This window comes from Rhinopithecus roxellana, chromosome 6 (genome assembly GCF_007565055.1).
Source record: "Rhinopithecus roxellana isolate Shanxi Qingling chromosome 6, ASM756505v1, whole genome shotgun sequence".
NCBI classification, from domain to species: domain Eukaryota; kingdom Metazoa; phylum Chordata; class Mammalia; order Primates; family Cercopithecidae; genus Rhinopithecus; species Rhinopithecus roxellana.
The window spans coordinates 91,719,469-91,743,976 of record NC_044554.1 but is presented as its reverse complement, the minus strand read 5'-3'; the positions used below and the strand labels follow the sequence as shown (position 1 = coordinate 91,743,976).

At 38.7% G+C, this 24,508-nt stretch overlaps 1 protein-coding gene across 3 annotated transcripts in view; it reads left to right on the top strand.

The window, feature by feature from the left end:
- AMPH (amphiphysin) overlaps positions 1-24,508 on the top strand; it is a 258,597-nt gene that overhangs the window by 155,195 nt on the left and 78,894 nt on the right. For all 3 annotated transcript variants that reach the window (XM_030933296.1, XM_030933295.1, XM_030933294.1), the window contains exons 8-11: positions 14,749-14,824; positions 15,443-15,525; positions 17,881-18,019; positions 19,561-19,689. In XM_030933296.1, the coding sequence (XP_030789156.1) occupies positions 14,749-14,824; positions 15,443-15,525; positions 17,881-18,019; positions 19,561-19,689 (427 nt within the window). The remainder of the gene's footprint in view (positions 1-14,748; positions 14,825-15,442; positions 15,526-17,880; positions 18,020-19,560; positions 19,690-24,508) is intronic.

The following is a 24,508-nucleotide window of genomic DNA, read 5'->3' as shown; positions in this document are numbered from 1 at the left end:
TCTGTACTTTCCAGTATGGTAGCTACTTTTCACTAGTGGCTGTTGATCACTTGGAATATGGCTGGGATTAAAAAGGAGGAACTAAATTTTAAACCTAATTTATTTTGTTTTAATTTATTTATATGTAAATAACCACCTATGGCTAGTAGCTGCCGTATAGGATGACACAATTTTAGACCTCGATCAATTTCTTAAGTGGAGACCTAAATCTCAATTAGAGGCATTAGGAAGACTGTCCCTCATCTTGAAACTTACAATAATGTCCTTTCAGTTCTTGGAGGAACTTCCTTTATTCCAAGAGCTCATCTAGTCATCTGGCTTAGATGGTAAGGCTCTACTTTCAGCCCTGACTTTTAAATCTGAACTATATTCGTATTTTGAGCACCAGATACTCTTATTTACACATTACTCTGAATTTCTCGTGGAATTAAGTGCATTTTTAAATAGTTGTTCTGTTTTTCCTACTCAGTGGTAGAACAAAGAAGTTGTTGGATGAAATAGAACCTTATGATCCTCAGTCTCTATCAGCATCCTCATGCTCCTACCCCAAATTAGCCAGAATTGTACTTAAAATAATGCCATGTTATTTTAAATCAGGTCCTCTATTTCTAACTTCCAGCTAGATGGGTTTGCCTCGAAAGCCTTCCTATATGCAAATTCCAGAGCTTCTATTTACCCGCCAAAATTGTAAGCATTTTGAGGGTCTGTACTAGAGTTTGCCCATTTTTGAGTTCATCTCTAGTGTTTTTAATTTTTGCCAATAAAAGGTACGCAGTGTTTCTCGCTGAACTACTGAAATACCTGTATGAAATTTTGGCTAGTTTCTACCTCAATGTCCGGCCATCACCCCAAGTCCAACATGCGAAATTATGTCATTGTTCATCTGAATTTACTCATTCTCTCTACATCTGCATTTCTTTCTTTTTGTGTGTGTGTGCCATTATTTCTGGGCTCCCAAGCTTCAAAGCTTTGGAATTGTTACCTCCAGGAAACGAAAGAGCCATCAAAATAAACAATCCATCATTTTTTGGTGTGGGCCTCTGGATCGCCCTCCCTTTCTCTCGTCCCACTGTCCACACCCTAACCCTCGTCATCCTGTTGTGGATTATGATAGTAGTCTTGCCTTTACATTTCTTTCTTTGACCTCTTCCTGTACACCTTTTCTTTCAGAAGCTCCACCTTGACATCTCTGTGGCCTGCTTAGGACCTCACTGTATGTGCCTAAAGAAGACCTCTTCTCTCCTCCAGAGAGGATTTAAACAACCTGAATGTATACAACTTTTAGGGATAGAGATAAAACAAATATCTATTTATGATTCGAATTTATTTAGTTATTCGCATTTATTTAAAATCAAAAATTATATGATGCTATGGCTTTTAAAAAAATACAGATATTACTTTTTTGCTTTAACATTTCATGGAATACTTTTATTCAATCTTTACATATATCTTTAGCATCAGTGTTTTTGTCCTCACTTAAGATACTCATCACCTCAACTAGTAGTTCTCCAGAGCTTATCTTCACCTTCAACAGATATTTAGTTCCAAACATAAGTTGCCATTTATACACAATTAAGACAGTTATTCATTTTATTTCCCCTGTAAAGGAATTTTTTATGATTTCTAATGTAATTGCCTAATTGCTTTTTACACTGATATTCAAAAAGACTTGGATACCACAGTGTTCAAGGCTTTCAATTATGAGATAATACCGTGGGAAATTGCCAGTGCCAATTATGAAACTTTGGGGAAATTGCCAGAATTTTCAAGAGACAGATATTTATTATTTGCCTTAATATGTATTGGGTATATAACTAAGATTTTTCTAGTGAGCTCTACTACATCCAAAACTAGCATTGATGTTATTTCAGTCTTTTGTGCCCTTCTTAAATTGTATTTGGTTATTCAAAGTAAAGTAATTTTTGGAGTGTCTTGTAGCATGAAAGACTTTGTAGGGACTTAAAAACAAAGGGAATATCTGAGGGATAATTTTGGAAAGAAGCCTTTCCCCTTTTCTGGTCATACACAGTATAAATGTTTCAATGCTTTTGAAATCAATCTAATGTCTCACTCTGGCACTTAGGAAATAACATCAGTCAAAACTAGTTTTTCAATCCAGATCCTGCCTTTTGATCAAAACCTGACTTAAGCCTTCCTTTCTATGTAGCATACTTCTTGATGAAATCCAGATTACTCAACCATAATAATTGTGTGCATTGTTTGTGCTGTATACAAAAGATCATTTTTTGTAATACTTTGTATTTGCTAGGTGTCATTTTACATACTTTACATACATAACCTCTAATCATTACAATTACAGATCTCTCCATTTCACAGATGAGAAGCTAAAGATCATATTCATTAAATACCTTGCCTAAGATTGTTAAGCTTGTAAATCCTAAAGGTAGCATTTAAAAACACTTTGGTGTTTTGTTTTGTTTTCCTGTAAATCCTGCTGCTTTTTTTTTTTAATTAATTTTTTTATTATACTTTAAGTTCTAGGGTACATGTGCATAACGTGCAGGTTTGTTACATATGTATACTTGTGCCATGTTGGTGTGCTGCACCCATCAACTCGTCAGCACCCATCAATTCATCATTTATATCATGTATAACTCCCAATGCAATCCCTCCCCCCTGCCCCCTCCCCATGATAGGCCCCAGTGTGTGATGTTCCCCTTCCCGAGTCCAAGTGATCTCATTGTTCAGTTCCCACCTATGAGTGAGAACATGCGGTGTTTGGTTTTCTCTTCTTGTGATAGTTTGCTAAGAATGATGGTTTCCAGCTGCATCCATGTCCCTACAAAGGACGCAAACTCATCCTTTTTTATGGCTGCATAGTATTCCATGGTGTATATGTGCCACATTTTCTTAATCCAGTCTGTCACAGATGGACATTTGGGTTGATTCCAAGTCTTTGCTATTGTGAATAGTGCCGCAATAAACATACGTGTGCATGTGTCTTTGTAGTAGAATAATTTATAATCCTTTGGGTATATACCCAGAGGTGGGATGGCTGGGTCATATGGTACATCTAGTTCTAGATCCTTGAGGAATTGCCATACTGTTTTCCATAATAGTTGAACTAGTTTACAATCCCACCAACAGTGTAAAAGTGTTCCTATTTCTCCACATCCTCTCCAGCACCTGTTGTTTCCTGACTTTTTAATGATTGCCATTCTAACTGGTGTGAGATGGTATCTCATTGTGGTTTTGATTTGCATTTCTCTGATGGCGAGTGATGATGAGCATTTTTTCATGTGTCTGTTGGCTGTATGAATGTCTTCTTTTGAGAAATGTCTGTTCATATCATTTGCCCACTTTTTGATGGGGTTGTTTGTTTTTTTCTTGTATATTTGTTTGAGATCTTTGTAGATTCTGGATATTAGCCTTTTGTCAGATGAGTAGATTGCAAAAATTTTCTCCCATTCTGTAGGTTGCCTGTTCACTCTGATGGTAGTTTCTTTTGCTGTGCAGAAGCTCTTTAGTTTAATTAGATCCCATTTGTCAATTTTGGCTTTTGTTGCTGTTGCTTTTGGTGTTTTAGACATGAAGTCTTTGCCCATGCCTATGTCCTGAATGGTACTACCTAGATTTTCTTCTAGGGTTTTTATGGTATTAGGTCTAACATTTAAGTCTCTAATCCACCTTGAATTAATCTTTGTATAAGGAGTAAGGAAAGGATCCAGTTTCAGCTTTCTACTTATGGCTAGCCAATTTTCCCAGCACCATTTATTAAATAGGGAGTCCTTTCCTCATTTCTTGTTTCTCTCAGGTTTGTCAAAGATCAGATGGCTGTAGATGTGTGGTATTATTTCTGAGGACTCTGTTCTGTTCCATTGGTCTATATCTCTGTTTTGGTACCAGTACCATGCTGTTTTGGTTACTGTAGCCGTGTAGTATAGTTTGAAGTCAGGTAGCGTGATGCCTCCAGCTTTGTCCTTTTGACTTAGGATTGTCTTGGCAATGCGGGCTCTTTTTTGGTTCCATATGAACTTTAAAGCAGTTTTTTCCAATTCTGTGAAGAAACTCATTGGTAGCCTGATGGGGATGGCATTGAATCTATAAATAACCTTGGGCAGTATGGCCATTTTCACGATATTGATTCTTCCTATCCATGAGCATGGTATGTTCTTCCATTTGTTTGTGTCCTCTTTGATTTCACTGAGCAGTGGTTTGTAGTTCTCCTTGAAGAGGTCCTTTACATCCCTTGTAAGTTGGATTCCTAGGTATTTTATTCTCTTTGAAGCAATTGTGAATGGAAGTTCATTCCTGAATTGGCTCTCTGCTTGTCTGTTACTGGTGTAAAAGAATGCTTGTGATTTTTGCACATTAATTTTGTATCCTGAGACTTTGCTGAAGTTGCTTATCAGCTTAAGGAGATTTTGGGCTGAGACAATGGGTTTTTCTAAATATACAATCATGTCATCTGCAAACAGGGACAATTTGACTTCTTCTTTTCCTAACTGAATACCCTTGATTTCGTTCTCTTGCCTGATTGCCCTAGCCAGAACTTCCAACACTATGTTGAGTAGGAGTGGTGAGAGAGGGCATCCCTGTCTTGTGCCAGTTTTCAAAGGGAATTTTTCCAGTTTTTGCCCATTCAGTATGATATTGGCTGTAGGTTTGTCATAAATAGCTCTTATTATTTTGAGGTACGTTCCATCAATACCGAATTTATTGAGCGTTTTTAGCATGAAGGGCTGTTGAATTTTGTCAAAAGCCTTTTCTGCATCTATTGAGATAATCATGTGGTTCTTGTCTTTGGTTCTATTTATATGCTGGATTACGTTTATTGATTTGCGAATGTTGAACCAGCCTTGCATCCCAGGGATGAAGCCCATTTGATCATAGTGGATAAGCTTTTTGATGTGCTGCTGAATCTGGTTTGCCAGTATTTTATTGAGGATTTTTTCATCGATGTTCATCAGGGATATTGGTCTAAAATTCTCTTTTTTTGTTGTGTCTCTGCCAGGATTTGGTATCAGGATGATGTTGGCCTCATAAAAAGAGTTAGGGAGGATTCCCTCTTTTTCTATTGATTGTAATAGTTTCAGAAGGAATGGTACCAGCTCCTACTTGTACCTCTGGTAGAATTCAGCTGTGAATCCATCTGGTCCTGGACTTTTTTTGGTGGGTAGGCTATTAATTATCACCTCAATTTCAGAGCCTGCTATTGGTCTATTCAGGGATTCAGCTTCTTCCTGGTTTAGTCTTGGGAGAGTGTAAGTGTCAGGAAATTATCCACATCTTCTAGATTTTCTAGTTGATTTGCGTAGAGGTGTTTATAGTATCCTCTGATGGTAGTTTGTATTTCTGTGGGGTCAGTGGTGTTATCCCCTTTATCATTTTTTATTGAGTCTATTTGATTACTCTCTCTTTTCTTCATTAGTCTTGCTAGCGGTCTGTCAATTTTGTTTATCTTTTCAAAAAACCAACTCCTGGATTCATTGATTTTTTGGAGGGTTTTTTGTGTCTCTATCTCCTTCAGTTCTGCTCTGATCTTAGTTATTTCTTGCCTTCTGCTAGCTTTTGAATGTGTTTGCTCTTGCCTCTCTAGTTCTTTTAATTGTGATGTTAGAGTGTCCATTTTAGATCTTTTCAGCTTTCTCTTGTGGGCATTTAGTGCTATAAATTTCCCTCTACACACTGCTTTAAATGTGTCCCAGAGATTCTGGTATGTTGTATCTTTGTTTTCATTGGTTTCAAAGAACATCTTTATTTCTGCTTTCATTTCGTTATGTACCCAGTAGTCATTCAGGAGCAGGTTGTTCAGTTTCCATGTAGTTGAGCAGTTTTGATTGAGTTTCTTTGTCCTGAGTTCTAGTTTGATTGCACTGTGGTCTGAGAGACAGTTTGTTATAATTTCTGTTCTTTTACATTTGCTGAGGAGTGCTTTACTTCCAATTATGTGGTCAATTTTGGAATAAGTGCGATGTGGTGCTGAGAAGAATGTATATTCTGTTGATTTGGGGTGGAGAGTTGTATAGATGTCTATTAGGTCCGCTTGGTGCAGAGATGAGTTCAATTCCTGGATATCCTTGTTAACTTTCTGTCTCGTTGATCTGTCTAATGTTGACAGTGGAGTGTTGAAGTCTCCCATTATTATTGTATGGGAGTCTAAGTCTCTTTGTAAGTCTCTAAGGACTTCCTTTATGAATGTGGGTGCTCCTGTATTGGGTGCATATATATTTAGGAGAGTTAGCTCTTCCTGTTGAATTGATCCCTTTACCATTATGTAATGGCCTTCTTTGTCTCTTTTGATATTTGATGGTTTAAAGTCTATTTTATCAGAGACTAGGATTGCAACCCCTGCTTTTTTTTGTTCTCCATTTGCTTGGTAGATCTTCCTCCATCCCTTTATTTTGAGCCTATGTATGTCTCTGCATGTGAGATGGGTCTCCTGAATACAGCAGACTGATGGGTCTTGACTCTTTATCCAGTTTGCCAGTCTGTTTCTTTTAATTGGAGCATTTAGTCCATTAACATTTAAGGTTAATATTGTTATGTGTGAACTTGATCCTGCCATTATGATATTAACTGGTTATTTTGCTCATTAGTTGATGCAGTTTCTTCCTAGCCTCGATGTTCTTTACATTTTGGCATGTTTTTGCAATGGCTGGTACCGGTTGTTCCTTTCCATGTTTAGGGCTTCCTTCAGGGTCTCTTGTAAGGCAGGCCTGGTGGTGACAAGATCTCTAAGCATTTGCTTATCTGTAAAGGATTTTATTTCTCCTTCACTATGAAACTTAGTTTGGCTGGATATGAAATTCTGGGTTTAAAATTCTTTTCTTTAAGAACGTTGAATATTGGCCCCCACTCTCTTCTGGCTTGTAGAGTTTCTGCCGAGAGATCTGCTGTTAGTCTGAAGGGCTTCCCTTTGTGGGTAACCCGACCTTTCTCTCTGGCTGCCCTTAAGATTTTTTCCTTCATTTCAACTTTGGTGAATCTGGCAATTATGTGTCTTGGAGTTGCTCTTCTGGAGGAGTATCTTTGTGGCGTTCTCTGTATTTCCTGAATTTGAATGTTGGCCTGCCCTACTAGGTTGGGGAAGTACTCCTGGATGATATCCTGAAGAGTGTTTTCCAACTTGGTTCCATTTTCCCCCTCACTTTCAGGCACCGCAATCAGATGTAGATTTGGTCTTTTTACATAATCCCATACTTCTTGCAGGCTTTGTTCATTTCTTTTTCTTCTTTTTTCTTTTGGTTTCTCTTCTTGCTTCATTTCATTCATCTGATCCTCAACCGCTGATACTCTTTCTTCCAGTTGATCGAGTCGGTTACTGAAGCTTGTGCATTTGTCACGTATTTCTCGTGTCATGGTTTTCATCTCTGTCAGTTCGTTTATGACCTTCTCTGCATTAATTAGTCTAGCTGTCAATTCTTCCACTCTTTTTTCAAGATTTTTAGTTTCTTTGCGCTGGGTACGTAATTCCTCCTTTAGCTCTGAGAAGTTTGATGGACTGAAGCCTTCTTCTCTCATCTCGTCAAAGTCATTCTCTGACCAGCTTTGATCCGTTGCTGGCGATGGGCTGCGCTCCTTTGCAGGGGGAGATGCGCTCTTATTTTTTGAATTTCCAGCTTTTCTGCCCTGCTTTTTCCCCATCTTTGTGGTTTCATCCTCCTCTGGTCTTTGATGATGGTGACGTACTGATGGGGTTTTGGTATAGGTGTCCTTCCTGTTTGATAGTTTTCCTTCTAACAGTCAGGACCCTCCACTGTAGGTCTGTTGGAGATTGCTTGAGGTCCACTCCAGACCCTGTTTGCCTGGGTATCAGCAGCAGAGGTTGCAGAAGATAGAATATTGCTGAACAGCGAGTGTACCTGTCTGATTCTTACTTTGGAAGCTTCCTCTCAGGGGTGTACTCCACCCTGTGAGGTGTGGTGTGTCAAACTGCCCCTAGTGGGGGATGTCTCCCGGTTAGGCTACTCAGGGGTCAGGGACCCACTTGAGCAGGCAGTCTGTCCCTTCTCAGATCTCAACCTCCATGTTGGGAGATCCACTGCTCTCTTCAAAGCTGTCAGACAGAGTCGTTTGCATCTGCAGAGGTTCTGCTGCCTTTTTGTTGTTGTTTTTTTTTTTTTTTAGCTGTGCCCTGTCCCCAGAGGTGGAGTCTACAGAGACAGGCAGGTTTCCTTGAGCTGCTGTGAGCTCCACCCAGTTCGAGCTTCCCAGCGGCTTTGTTTACCTACTTAAGCCTCACCAATGGCGGGCGCCCCTCCCCTAGCCTCGCTGCTGCCTTGCGGTTAGATCGCAGACTGCTGTGTTAGCAATAAGGGAGGCTACCTGGGCGTGGGACCCTCCCGGCCAGGTGTGGGATATAATCTCCTGGTGTGCCCATTTGCTTAAAGCGCAGTATTGGGGTGGGAATTACCCGATTTTCCAGGTGTTGTGTGTCTCAGTTCCCCTGGCTAGGAAATGGGATTCCCTTCCCCCTTGCGCTTCCCAGGTGAGGTGATGCCTCGCCCTGCTTCAGCTCTCGCTGGTCGGGCTGCAGCAGCTGACCAGCACCGATTGTCTGGCACTCCCTAGTGAGATGACCCCAGTACCTCAGATGAAAATGCAGAAATCACCGGTCTTCTGTGTCGCTGGCGCTGGGACTTGGAGACTGGAGCTGTTCCTATTCGGCCATCTTGCTCCGCCTCCAATCCTGCTGCTTTTATCTAGGGCCTCTCTTTATTTAAAATGAGATTGCATTCAGTCATAATTTTTCAAGTTATTCTATGAATACATATGTTTTTTAACAAACCATATTACTCAACCTTGAAATTGAAATTAGTATTTTGTATCTTCTTTGCCTTCTTTGAGGAAATACATATTACTGGGCATGGAGTAATAAACATATTACATATTAGTTTTTAATGCATGAAACTATTCATAATCCTTCAGAATGTTGAGTGGAATGTTCTATATATGCCTGTTAGGTTCAGGTCGACTATATGTTGTTCAAGTTTTCTATTTCCTTACTATCTTCTGCCTTGTTTCTGTCTTCATTTCTGTCAGCTTTTGCTTAATGTATTTTAGGGCTCTGTTGTTAGGTGTATATATGTTTATAACTGGTGTATCTTCTTGATGGATTGACTGTTTTATCTTTATAAACTGTCCTTTGTCTCTAAAAATTTTGACTATTTTGTCTGATATTACTACAGCCATTCAAGCTCTCTTTTCATTACTCTTTTCATGAAATATTCTTTTTTCCATTTTTAAACTTTCCACCTATCTTGACTCTAAAGCATGTTTCTTGTGGGCAGTATTTAGTTGGATCATTTGTGTGTGCACATCTGTGTGTATTTTATCCATTCTGCCAGCCTCTGCCCTTTGATTGCTGTGCTCAGTCCATTTGCCTTTATGTAATTACCAATAATGTAGGCTTTCTGTCTACTATTTTGCTAATTGCTTTGTCTGCCTTATATCTTTTTTTGTTTCTCTATTCCTCTATTACTGGCACATGTAGAAAACTTTCAAAATTTTGGATTTAAACTGATCTTCAAAAATTAGTAGTTCATGAAGGAGAAATGAACTACTGCTTAGGGGAGATGCAGGTTCAATTTTAAAAAAGGAAATACTAGAATATGATTGCAGATTTTAAAGGAGCTTATAGATTGAGATGGAAAGAAGGAAGGACTCTAAAGAGAATTCTTGAGGTAAATCTTGTAAAATTAGTAAAGCCACCATTTAGTGAAAAGGATATGCCAGACTGACATAGAGTATGAATAAAGGCCTGTGTGTTGAAGCAGATATCTGGGTTCATGGAACTTTAATTGGTCTGATGTAACTCAAGGTTAGAGTGATAGTGTTTGGGAGGGGCTTGTGGTGATGAAGCAGGAGAAAGACAGGGATCAGATACATTTATCATTCATTCAACAAATATTTATTGACCATCTACTGTGTGTGAAGAACTCTGTTAGATGCTAAAGATTCTGTACTGAAACTTTTTGTTTGCTTGGAGCTTGTATTGAAGGACAGGGAAAGGCAGTTACCTTTAAAAGAAATGAAAAATAAGATATCAGGCAATAAGTTCAATGCAGAAAAAAATTTTTTTTAAAAAAGGATAATTTAGGCCGGGCGCGGTGGCTCAAGCCTGTAATCCCAGCACTTTGGGAGGCCGAGACGGGCGGATCACGAGGTCAGGAGATCGAGACCATCCTGGCTAACACGGTGAAACCCCGTCTCTACTAAAAAATACAAAAAACTAGCCGGGCGAGGTGGCGGGCGCCTGTAGTCCCAGCTACTCGGGAGGCTGAGGCAGGAGAATGGCATCAACCTGGGAGGCGGAGCTTGCAGTGAGCTGAGATCCGGCCACTGCACTCCAGCCTGGGCGACAGAGCGAGACTCCGTCTCAAAAAAAAAAAAAAAAAAAAAAAAAAAGATAATTTAGTAGAGAGTGACATGAGATGGGGTAACTCAGACTGTAGTTTGGATGTTTAGGGAGGTCGTCTCTCAAAGAGATAGACAATATATAAAGAAAAGGAAATTTTGGCAAGATTGAATCTGGCTTATTTATGTTGAGTTGAAGAATCGTTAGGAAATTCAAAAAGTTATGTCTATTAAGCTAAGTCTAAAGCTTGAAGAAAGGTTTGGGAGTCATTACCATATGGGTGGTAATGATGCCATGATAGTTGATGAATTAGATGGTCAGATAGATCAAATGGCGAGATGAGGATCAAAGCAGAACCTTTGAGAGCACCAATATTTTATGGAATGTGCAAAAGAAGAGGGGACTGTGGAAAAGCCTTCCAAAAATTAATCAGAGATGTAGAAGGAGCCATGACAGAGGGATATCTCAAAAAGGCAAGAATGGAGAGAATTTTAAAAATGAGGAGTGCCAGGAGTATCATTTACAATAGAGGGATCAAGCAGATGAGGACTAAAGAGGCATCACCTTTGGTAAACGTCCAGAGGGGTTTCAGTAGATGTTGGAATCAGAAGCTTCATTATAGGCATTGGAGACTCCATTGGAGATGAGAAAGCAGCAACAGGTGATGGTGTCTGTTATTTTGAGGATTCTAACTATGATGGGCCTGAGGAATTGTGGCAGCCGGTATAGGGAAATTAGAGGGCAAGGGAAGTTTTCTAAAAACAACTTTTGTCATTTTGAGAAGATGGCGTAGCTGTGGTAAAGGTGGAATAATTTAGGACTGAGGATATGTGGGGCAAACAGGGGATCAGGACAAGGAGGAAGGATATTGATAGGACTGGCCAGAGAGTGTCGGGGGGTACACCACAGGGCCCAAGCTTGATAAAGCAGGATGTTCAGACTGATCAAGGGTAATGGCCTGGAAGAAAAGCGCATTGATCTCACAGAGGTTTTGAAAAAAGCAGGTGGAATGGAAATGAATGAATGAAGGAGCTCATGGCCCAGGAAATTAGGTTAGCGGGTGGGCCACTGATCTGCCCCATTTCAGAGGTGAAATAGTTGTGAGTCATGGCAAGATCCAAGATGTCAGAGGCCAATGCAGAATGTGTATAAATAGGATGCTGGGGTCACTAGTTAGAGGGCTCATGTTTTGGCTGGATAGTCATAGGGTTGTCGAGATCCACAGTGTTAGTGTTAGAATTTGGTGAGGGAGAGAGGGGAAACCATGAGGCATGCCATTGTGGATTGTGGTTGGGGTTGAGGAGTGTTGCTGAGAGGTTGATATTAGGCTTTGAAGAGGTTAAATATGAGTGCCATTAATCCCAGAATGGAGTGAGCTTAGAGGATCAGAAGAGAGCTAGGGAAAAACTCTTGCTCATACTCCATCTCCATGGTAAGTGAGGGACAGCAGGGGATGCCTCCTCCACTGCAAGAGGGTCTGGGGGAAGCAGTGACACTCCGCAACTGACACTCCCCTCCAGGGAGACAGATTTCCTTAGGGCATTGCAGAGGGGAGAGTGCTCAGGCCTGCAAACTAGCTGTGATAAGCTCAACTTAATTTTTCCTTTATTTCTGAGAACAAAGAAACATCTTAATAAAGAAATTAAGTTGGTTTTGACAGATAATCAGAAGGGTCCTGAGGATGCCACATTTGGGGAAATGGTGATGTCTCAGAGTCCCTTGTTTATAAAGAACGTGCCAAATGAAACTTAAGCAGATACTATCAGAATCAAGAGCCTGGTATTCTGGTACTCTGTGTCTGTATATTCTACTGCTGGTTACGTGAGGTTTTTACAAGCTAGGGTCACATCAGAATGTGCTCTTGTAGTGGGATGGGCGCCAAGTTTCTTCATTCACTGGCTTGTTTATTCATTTATGGAGTTTATTCATTTATTCATGCCTACTGTGTACTAGGTGCTGGGGCTGTAATAGTGAACTAGTTAAAGGCATTCCCCTCTTTGCAGGATCTCTGACTTCATAAATTGGAGAAAATCACTATCAGTTGTATCAAAAATGTTGGACACTTTATCGTAATTAAATACATGCTAGTTAATTTAATTTCTAAATTAAAAAACAAAATATTAGAAAAACATAGATGTTTAGTTATTCTAAATAAGATATTTCTGATGCTACACTATTTTCTCAGGATAATAATTGATTTGACAACTTAAGATATGCTGTATATCAGAAAACAAAATTGAAATATAGAAGAATGGGACTTCTTTTATGTTTTTGCCTAATGCATCCAAAGTTAAATATGTTTAATAGAAGTGCCATTACATATTGATAAGAAGAACAATACTAAGAAATAACAAAAAAATTGAATAGGTGATTCACAAAAGAAGGAATACAAATGAACAGTAAATAAATGAACAAAAGTGTTAACTTTAATTAAAGAAATACAAACTTAAAAGTCAGTGAGATGCCAACTTTTGGCTGTTATATTTATAAAGGTTGTATGTAAGGTAATGTTCAATTACCTCATATATAAGGTAATTGGGACTATAAGTGGCCCGGTCTGGTGGGAGCAGTTTGACAGTGAACATCAATGCCTATTTGGTTCACTCCTTTTACCAGCAAATACCTTCAAGAAATCTGTCCTAAGGAAATGAATAAGCTGTGTACAAAACCTTAATCATAGATATTCTTTCGGGTTTTGTTTACCGTAGAAAAAATTAATAAAAATAAAATAATACTCTCCAATGAAGTTCAACTTACACACCTCTTCCATCTGTACCCACCTTCTATTTAAAGTGGACCCTTCTTTCTGCAGCCCAAGTTTGTCCTCTTAAGCAAGTGTTTGCAGCTATCACAGGGCCCATTTCTCTCCTCTCCTCTCAGTTTCTCTGTTTCTGCCATATCCACTCACTTTTGATATTTAATCATGTATGCCTTCTTGTTGTCACTTAACATTCCCATGTGGTTTTATAATCTGCTTGTTTCAAATATATATAAAATCTACTTATTTCTCTTACACACACACACATACACATTTCCATTGTAAGTATAAACAGAGCATATATTCATCAAGCAGCCCCTCTGGGTGCTTCTCTAACTGGATTGTACGTTCCTAGAGACGTGTTCACCTACCACTATGCATGTACCCAGAGTTGGATAGGTCCTTTGTTGAGTAATTGAAGGAAGAAAGGTGTTAAGAATTACTGTCTCAGTTGACTGGGGCCCTGGAGAAGGAGTCATGAGTTGCCACTCAAAGTGCCCCAGGAGACTTCTGTGCAAACACTGAGAGTGGGGTCCCCCTGCATAATGTACAGGTAGCCTGTAGGGTCTCTCCTTGCCTGTCAAGCTGCTGCCTTAATTAGCTTCCTCAAATACAGGTGCAAGTCTTCTCCTTTGCCCTATCTCAAACACGTCTAGGGGTTGCCCACTGCCTGCCAATAAATGCTGTGCTTCATGGTCTGGCAAGGACCTCTGCCCTAGAGAACCATCTGCTTCCTCACTAGGCTCTCCTCTCCCAGGCGCTGGTCTGATCTTCCTAGGGGCTTACCATTTCCCAAACACACTGTGGAGGATTTTCTTTATTAATGAATAGATGTCTATATGCCTGTGTATTTGTATGCATACGAATATGTATATGCTCATGTATTTATGAATAAATATATGATCTTTTAAAATCAATTAAAAGAAAAATATATGAAATCAGGGTCACATGATCATTGTAAGTATAGAAAATTAAGATTAAGTCAAATATGTTAGGGATGTAAGTAAAGATAAGCCATAGAAGAAGTTAATCTCATTGCTATTATGAATGGGCAGCTTATGTTTTCATTTACTCAGTGATGACACGCTCTAATTTTTGATGAACAATTAGAATTAATTTATGTGTTTTTTATTTCCCTATATGAAACAAATTTCAGAGCCCAAACACCTAATAATAACTAGACCATTTATAGTTTATAAAAATTAATAATGAACTTCTCAAATCTCGAAAGCAAGAAACATTATCTAAAATATAAGTAAGTTCTCAGGGCGGTGGTTCCATAAGCATTGTCTCTGAATCAGCAGCTTCAGTTATCACCTAGAAACTCACCAGCAATACAAATTCTCAGTCTCTATGTTCGGACCTACTGGATCAGAAACACACCCTTCAGGTGGTTCTCATGCACACTAAGGTTTGAGAATCACTGTCTTAAGGCAGTAACTGAATTTTAGGAGAGGTCATGCTCTATGCCAAAAGATATTTGGTTTCGTTCATTAACAGACGAGGAAATGTTGGGCTTGCTTTGGGTTCAGTATTTTATGTAGTCCAAAGTTATTCAAAATGGTATAAAAGAAACCTGGGTTTTCATACATTTCATTGCTATTAAAATTATTTTTGCTGACTGGTCTTTCCCTGTCTCTTCTTTCCTCTTTGTATTTCCACATGGCAGACGAGTTGGATTTTACGTGAATACTTTCAAAAACGTCTCCAGCCTTGAAGCCAAGTTTCATAAGGAAATTGCGGTGGTGAGTCATGATTATTTTTGCATATGGAATCTAAAGTAAAGGAAGGTTTATTTTGGAAGCAAATGAAATGGGATAGAATTATCCAAAGAATTCACCCTTTTGTATGTTTCTTTTAGTAGTGAGTTATTACCTTTGGTAACATTTCTACAGGTTTTCATAGTAATCACATAGTTCTTTGTATCTTTTGAAGATTTTGCCACAGTTTTACAGTGTTGTTTCTTTTACCAGGCAGTTTATAAAGTTGGAATTCCCAATGGTATTTTACGCTAATGAAAAATTGGTCTCAGAATATTTAGGTAATCAACAACTCTGTTGTTGATTGATTTTTGTTGCTGTTGTTCAAAAGGGTGGAGTCAATGTAAACAATAAGCTTTTGTTTTCTGCGCTGTACTCTGGTTAATAAATATGTATTTTTTTGTTTACTTGTGTTTTGTTTGTTTCAGTTTTGACATAGATTTTAAATTTGAACCATATACAGAATTTCAGTTATCCTGAGGCTATCCAAACTATAATAAAATTTATAGTTTCTCAATAAGCAATTTCTTTCTTGGGGAGAATAGCCTGAATTGGCACTAGGATGACATGTGACTAATAGACAAGTGGCCTCTGTTCCCTTAGCTTTGCCACAAACTGTATGAAGTAATGACAAAACTGGGTGACCAGCATGCCGACAAGGCCTTCACCATCCAAGGAGCGCCCAGGTAGGCCCCTGCTCATTGGAACTCCCGTAATGTACTGCTCGTTAAAATTTCTGCAATCTCTGGGCCAGCCTATACTGTTTTATTCATCCTACAAAAGTCTCATGGGAGCCTTTTCACACTAGAAGCTGACACTAATTTTATTTCAGTGCTTTTACATTTACTTCTGGCCTTCAGTGACCCAACTAGGATTCTTCTTCTTGTCATAACAGCATTGACTCTCTGCCTCTCTGCCTCTCTTTGCTTTCCATGAGGCCTGATAGCAACAGTGTGAAATTTTAATATATAATGTATATGCTTGTTGTAATATATAATTTGTTATGCACTTAATATTTTCTCTGGAGAAGAAAGGAATTCCCAAAGTTTATGACAGTTTGTCCTGATTCTTATCATGGATGCTGACATCTTTTGTGAATCCATTTTGGGAAAGGAAAGAGGAAGTAGGTGAGATCTCATCTTCCTCTTACTTCCCAACTCTTGATCTGGCGAACACTGTACTGTTTTTGTTTTATTGCACGTTGCATTATGAGTATGCCAATCAAATACCCTGGAGCCCCAGTGATCCATAGGTGAACTGTCTACCTTCCTGGCATTTGGCTGCACACCAGCTTTCTCCGGTGATTGTGGAATCCTTTTTATTCCGTTCTTCGCGGACTTTATGTACTCAGAGAATGCAGGCTAGTGAGCTGGGAGTCAGAAGACCCAACTTTCGGTTTTCTGATTTTGCAGTTAACTTGCTTTGCCTTCCTTGGGTAAGTTCAAAACCTCTCTGGTTGAAGGTCTCAGTTTTTTAATTCAATAGGAAAAAAAAAAGATACTATTGAACTACATGGTTCCCAAGGTAATATACAGTCTTGACATTCTATATTTGTCATTTTAATACAAACACTTATTTTCACACATTTATGAAAACATGCATAGTCATACACATGAACCAACTTCTACATATATTAATGTTTGGATCCCTCTAGAGATTGTTGATTTTCTTATTCCCTGGTCTTTGGATTAGCCCTACTTATAGGTTCTGCTATGGTTTCTATACTATGTGAGCTGTAGCATATCTTCTCTTTCTAAGGGAAAGATATTGCCTGAACGAATACATAGGAGAGGCAGAGTTACTGTTTTTAGTATGTTATTTCAGTATGGGCTAGGCACAAAGGAAGGATTGGAATACGAATATCAGAAGGACATTCGAGTGTTTTAAAAATGAAGTGCATGAGAAAATTAAGGGTTGATCCCTTACCTGGAAATGAAAGGGACAAATTCATCTGAAAATTTTAATGTTGCCGAATCAGATACAGTGAAGAAAAAGCGGGGCCATGACCACTTAATGAATGTTCCTTTCATTTTTTTCGACATTCCTCTGCAGAATGAGGTGGTGAGTGAGCTCAGTGGCATCTCTATTAAGCTTAGATTGGGACTATGTCTCCGTCTGAGGCCATGATTGCTGACATATAACCCCAATCATGCGGCGTGTCTGTGTTCTCGCTAAAGGACCCATTTCCCTCAGCCCTTAGAATATGTAGACCATGCTGCTGTGTACATGCTCTTTTATTTTGGGGTACAGACTCTTATTTCTTTGAGCTGTAGACTTTAGAAATTCTTAGAGAGTAGGATGTGTCCCAAGTGCTTCTTAGTCATCACATTTGGGCTGTTCCTGAGCGTCTGGCCACATGCCGGGAACATGATGGGTTCTTAGTAAATGAAACTGAATCTTATCTAATTTTGTTGCACATTTCAAGATGCCTGAGTTGAGTAGTTATTTATAAGGTCTAGAAAGAGAAATAATTAGTGAGTTTATTTCCAAATGTTATTAGAAAGCACTTCTACAGAATCCTTACTAACACTATCCTAAGGCTGCCTTTTAAAATGTTACAGTTTTCAGAGTAGATTTTTTAATAGATTGTGACATGACAAGATTCTCTTGTAAATAGAAAGTGAAACTAGTAAAATCAATTCAGCTTATGTTTGGACCTGATTCTTGCAGAGCTTGTTTGAAAGAACAGAGGGCTTGCATTGCTAAGACCTGAATTCAGAGTCACTAAATTGCTGGGTGATTTTAGGGTTTTTATTTTTAAACTCTATATGCCCCACATTACTGCTTGTAAAGTGGGGACATTAAAGCATGGCTACTGTGAAGACAAGAGATAATATATGAATGAGGCCCGTGTAGTGCAAACAAATGGTACCAGTTGTCACCATCACTGTTGCAATTAACCAGAATTAACCTGGAAGTGGAGAGCAGGAGAACAGACAGTACCTGTTAGGCTTCAGGATTTCTCTGAGATGGAAAAGCCCCTGATCAGATGAATACTGTTCTTCGGAAGGCCCCTTGCCTAATCTCCTGTGTTCTTCTAGTGATTCGGGTCCTCTCCGCATTGCAAAGACGCCATCACCACCTGAGGAGCCTTCACCACTCCCGAGCCCAACAGCAAGTCCAAATCATACATTAGCACCTGCATCTCCCGCACCAGCACGGCCTCGGTCGCCTTCACAGGTAGGAAGAGGTCAAATATATTCGGGGATAGAGCTCATGATAAGGTGAAGGTGGCCCCATCTAGGATAATCCCACGGTGCTAGGGCTTTAAGAGAAATTTCCAGTTAGGGAGACTGAGATGTGAGGCTTTAGGCATTGTGATTGTCGTGAAGGTATCCACCTGCTCTTCTTATTTGACTTGATATGTCCTCACATGCCCAATATTCAAGTCTTTTGGGATTTCTTACCAGGTTCTCGGCATGCTCAGGCTACCGTGCTCTCTCTTCTCCCATCTCTTGTTACAAAACTATTTTCTTTCAGTGCTCCATTTAGATCCTACCTCTTCTAATGATTTAGAGTTAGCAAGTTCTGCCAAGAAAAGCAGTTATGTTTATATGTCATTTCACATTTTTTGGTACCTCTGGACATTTTTGGTGCACACATTTTCACATGAGTAGCCACTTACTAAAACTGTATTGAACAAATAATTGAAAAGAAACAGTAAGGGCTGGGCCATGGTAACTGTAGAGCAAAACTGCCACCTTTATTCTCCCTATGTTGGGTGAAAATGAAAATTTCTGTGGAAAAGCTTAAAGTCTCTAGTCCAGTTCAAGCTTTCTTGTACAGATGCTGCTTGCATTACAAAGGGGTTGTGTCCTGATAAACCCATCATAAGTAGAAAATATTGCAAGTCAAAATGCATTAAATACACCTAATCTATTGAGCATCATGGCTTAGCCCAGCCTACCTCAAATGTGCCGAGAACATTTAACATTAGTCTACAGTTAGACAAAGTTATCTAACACAAAGCCTATTTTATAACCATGCTGAATACCTTGTGTAATTTACTGATTATAGTACACTGTAGAACATAATAGCAATCATTTACCCTCGTGATCACAGGACTGAGAAGTGTGGTTCACTGCCACTGCCCAGCCTCATGAGAGAGTGTCTTCACACTTTCTGTTGAATGCCTATTGCTTTCACACTTTCCTGAAATCCAAAAAAATCATAGATTGAACCATCGTAAGTCGAGGACCATCTGTATGTAGTTGAACTAAGGAAGGTCTTGGGAAGATACTTGTATTAAACAGACCTTTAAAGTTTTCTACTTTTCGAAATCCATGAATGGAAAGTGAAATGTGAGCTGCCTACCGCTGGTCTCACCGATTCAAATGAAAAACTGCTTTAGTTTTGAAATTTTAATTTATTTCTGAAATGAGAAATTATTTTCAGTTTAGTTCAGAAGAGGGTATTGTCCTAGTTTAACCTTAAAAGTCTACGTACCTGGCCCTGCAGTTCTGTGTATTATACTTGAGTTGAGATGAATGGACTCTTAGAGCCTCAGTTTTGTTTTTCCCCTGAACCATGGCTTATCAGGGCTCAGAGAGCCTCCCAAGTAGACAGCCTTCTTTACCTGAATCAGATAGGCTTGCTGCTATATGCAGATACAAGTTTCAATCAGAGCTCAATCTGTCCACGTGGCTCTGTTCGTGTAACCTTCCTTCATGTCTGACACATCGTCTTTGACTGGATTAATGTTTGTATTTAATGCTTCCTAGACAAGGAAAGGGCCTCCTGTCCCACCTCTACCTAAAGTCACCCCGACAAATGAACTGCAGCAGGAGAACATCATCAGTTTCTTTGAGGACAACTTTGTTCCAGAAATCAGTGTGACGACACCTTCCCAGGTAAGTGCCTGGTTCAGGGCTGGGATATCCATGAAAGTCCCATGGTGGAAGGACTCTCAGGGGCTAGCCCTAAAGAAAGTGGCATGTGCCAGAACCAACAATATAATTTAAATTGTCATTCAGGCTTGTTTTCATTACTTGGTTAGTCTGAAGCATTCTAAATGGGAGATGTACAGTATTTGAAAATTATCTTTTTTTATTAAGTGTAGTATATACTTACAGAAAATTGAAAAAATGTGAAAAGTATAAAATGAAGAATTTATTTTATTTAAAAAAATTTTGTATTGATACTAAATATTTTACTTATTTATGGGACACATGTATTTGTTACATGCATAGGATGTGGAATGATCAAGTTAGTGTATTTGGGGTATCCATCATCTTGAGCATTTATATTTCTATGCATTGATAACATTTCAAGTCATCTCTTCTAGCTACTTTGAAATACATAGTACATTGTTGCTGACTATAGTCACCCTAATCTGCTATTGAATATTGGGTCTTATTTGTTCAATCTAACTGTACGTTTGCATCAACCTCTCTTTATCTCCTCCTTCCACCCACACATCCCTCTCAGCCTCTGGTATCTATTATTCTATCCTCTATCTCCATGAGATTGATTGTTTCTAAGCTCCCATATATTAGTAATATGTGGCATCTGTCTTTTCTGTGCCTGGCTTATTTCACTTAATATAATGTCCTCCAGTTCCATCCATATTGTTGCAAACAATATTATGTCATTCTTTTTGGGTTCAATAGTATTCCATTGTGTGTATATACCACATTTTCTATATCCATTTGTCCATCAGTGGATGCTTAGGTTGATTCTCTATCTTTACTGTTATCAATAGTGCTGTGATAACCATGCAAGTGCAGGTATTCCTTTCATATACACATTTTTTTTCTTTGGGATAAATACCCAATAATGGGATTGATGGATCTTATGGTAGCTCTATTTTTAGTTTTTTTGAGGAATCTCCCTACTGTTTCCTGTAGTAGTTGTACCAATTCTATTCCCACCAACATTGTATAAGAGTTCCTTTTTCTCCACATCCTTGCCAGCATCTGTTATGTTTTGTTCTTTTAGGAATAGCCATTCTAACTGAGGTACGATGACATCTCAATTTGGTTTTGATTTAGATTTCCTTGATAGTGATGCTAAGCATGTTTTTGTATACCTGTTAGCCATTTGTATGTTTTCTTTTGAGAAGTGTCTATTTATGTCCTTAGCCCACTTTTTCATGGGATTGCTTTTTTAATTATTGAGTTGAGTTCCTTGTACCTTCAGAATATTATTCCCTTGTTGAATGAATAGTCTGTAAATATTTTCTCCCATTCAACAGGTTGTCTCTTCGCCCTATTTATTGTTTCCTTTGTGTGCAGATGCAATTTAGTTTAATAGAGCCTCTTTTTTTTCTATTATTATTATAGTTATCTGTGCTTTTGAGGTCTTACCCATGCAATCTTCCTTAAACTGATGTCTTGAGGTGTTTCCCTATGTCCTTTTCTAGTTGTTTTATAGTTTTGGGTCTTATGTTTAAGCCTTTAATTCATCTTGAGTTGATTTTTATATATCGGGAGAGACAGGGATCCAGTTTCATTTTTCTGCATATGGATATCCAATTTTTCCAGCACTGTTTATTGAAGAAGGTGTCCTTTCCCCATTATATGCTCTTGATACCTTTATTGCAAATCAGTTGGCTGTCAAAATGTGGATTTATTAGTGGACTCTGTATTTTGTTCCATCGGTTTACGTGTCTATTTTTATACTGATGTCATGCTGTTTGGGTTACTGTAGACTTGTAATATGTTTAGAAGTCAGGTAATGTGATGCCTCCAGCTTTGTTCTTTTAGCTCAGAATTGCTTTGGCTATTTTGTCTCTTTTTTTGTTTCATACAAATTTTATGATTTTTTCTAATTCTGCTGAAAATGTTGTTGGTATTTTGGTAGGCATTGCATTGTATCTGTAGATTGCTTTGGGCATTATCATTATTTTTACAATATTAATTTTTCTGATCCTTGTCCTTTTCATTTTCTTTCATCAGTATTTTGTAGTTTTTCTTACACAGACCTTTCACTTCCTTGGCTAAATTTGTTCCTAGGTATTTTATTTTGTTGTAGCTCTTGTAAATGGTCTTGCCATATTGATTTCTTTCTCTTCTAGCTCTTTATTGGTGTACAGAAATGCTACCGATTTTTGTATGTTCATTTTTTTTATATCCTGCAACTTTACTGAACTTATTTATCAAATTCAGGAGGTTTTTATGGTGGATTCTTTTGTTTTTTCTAGCTATAAGGTCATACTGTCAGCAAAGAGGAATAATTTGGCTTCTTCTTATCCAATTTGAATGCCTTTTATTTATTTATCTTGCCTGATTGCTCTGGCTAGGACTTCCAGTGCTATATTGAATGGGAGAGGTGAAAGTGGGCATCCTTATCTTGTTCATAGAAGAAAGGCTTTCAGCTTTTCCCACATTCACTATGATGCTACCTGTGCTTTTGTCATATATGGCCTTTGTTATTTTGAGGTCAGTTCTTTTTATTTCCTAGTTGATCGAGAGTTTTCATTATGAAGCAGTGTTGAATTTTATCAAATACTTTTTCTCTATCTATTGAGATAATCATGTAGATTTGTGCTTAATTCTCTTGATGTGATGTATTAGGTTTATTGTTTTGCTTAAGTTGAACTATCCTTATATCCCTGATATAAATCCCACTTGGTCATGTTGTGTCATCTGTTTGATGTGCTGTTGGATTTCGTTTGCTAGTATTTTGTTAAGGATTTTTGCATTTATGTTTATCATGAATATTTGCCTATAGTTTTCTTTTTGTTGTTGTGCTTTTGTTTGGTTTTGGTATTAAGATAGTGCTGGCCTTGTAGAATGAGTTAGGGAGAGTTCTTTCCTCTTCAGTTTTTTGGAATAGTTTTAGGAGGATTGATATTGATAGGGTTGGGCTGTGAATTCAACTAGTTCTAGGCTTCTGTTTGTTGGGAGACTTCTTTATTTTTATTTTATTATAGATTCAGGGGATACATGTGGAGTTTTGTAACATGGAGACATTGCGTGATGCTGAGGTTTGAGCTTCTAATGAGCTCATCACCCAGATAGTGAACGCAGTCTCCAGTAGGTAGTATTTTACCTTTGCCCACCTCCTCCATCCCTCCGCAATCATTTTGTGAGACCAAACACACAAATGAGGAAGAGAAATGACTCAAATGGTACTACTGCAGTATACTACCAAATCCTGGTGACATGTATGTCATTGTATGACATATATATGCAACATGTATACACACACACACAAAATGACCAGAAAGCAATTAACATTATGACCGTCACAAAACTTCACATATTAGTAATAGCCTTGAAAGAAAACAGATTAAATTAAAAGATAAACTTACTAAATAAATAAACAAATGCTTTTCTCTTGCCATTCTTTGTATTCTCTCTTTTATTTTTGCCTTAGTACATAGTTTCACTGTAATATAGCATTGAGAAGACCTTTTTGCATTATATCTGTTTAAGGATATTTGGGCTTCCTATATCTGGATGGCTAGGTCTCTTGCTGGACTTGGGATATTTTCAATCTAATACTTCATTAAATAGATTTTCTAGCTCATTTGTTTTCTCTTGGCCCTCAAGGACAACAATAATTCAAATATTTCATTGCATTATATTGTCCCAAATGTCAGGAAGGCTTTGTCCATTTTTTTTATTGATTTTTGTCTCACTGGAGTATTTCAAAGACCTGTCTTCACATTCTGAGATGTTTTCTTCTGTTTGATCTAGTCTTTGGTTGAAGCTTTCAAATGTGTTTTGTATTTCAGTCAATAAATTCTTCAGTTCCAGAATTTCTGTTTCTTTTAAAAAATATCTCTTTGGTAAATTTTTCATTCATATCCTAAAATGTTTTTCTGATTTCTTTGTTTTTCAAACTTTTCTTGTATCTCACTGAGCTTCTTTAAAATCAATATTTTGAATTCTTTGTCTTGTTTCTTTGGAAGTATCATATTTCCTTGCCATTTTATGTTTCTGTTTCATTGTGTTGATATCTGTGCATCTGGTATAACTTCCAATTTCCAATTTCCGATCTGGTTGCTTCTTCCAATTCTTTGAAATTGGTTTTGGTAGGGGAGGGCTTTTCTCTGAAGATGTATATATGTTGTTGGTTGGGTTGGGCATTTTGGCTTTGATTTCGGCCACATGTACTAGCGTGATCCTTGTATGATTTATTTGGCTATAAATAGTGTCAGTTGTACTTGTGATTTCCTCAATGACTTAGGGTGCATTTGCTAGCGAGGGACCAGGGTAAAGTTTTGCTGAGGACAAGGATGCCAGGTTGACCAGTCTTTGGGCCCCAGTGGTGGCAGTGGTAGGCAGAGCATGCTTGTGCTTGGCCCCAGTGTGGGTTACACTACCTCCAGCGTTCGTGAGTCCAGACAGGCTGATTCTGGGGCTCCAGGTGGCTTGCTGAGATATTGGTAGTGGCAGCAGTGGGATGAGTGTGTGGTCAGGTTCTCAAATCTCTGGGCAGCTGATGTGATGTGGGTGATGTCAGTAGTGGTGGTGGAGTAACGCACGGGAACCCAAGTGGTACACTCTGGTGTTTGTGCTAGCTGTGACAGGTTGGGTGTGCCAGTCCCTTGGCCTGTTGGTGGTGCGTTCTGGTGAGTGCCACCTGTGGTAGCTTTGGCAGGTTGGGCTGGCCCAATCTCAGACCCAGGAGGAATATTCAGGTGCCAACAGCGGTAGACTGGGCTGGGAGATTTCCGGGCCCCTGAACAGCATGCTGAAGTACTGGGGTGACAAGATTGAA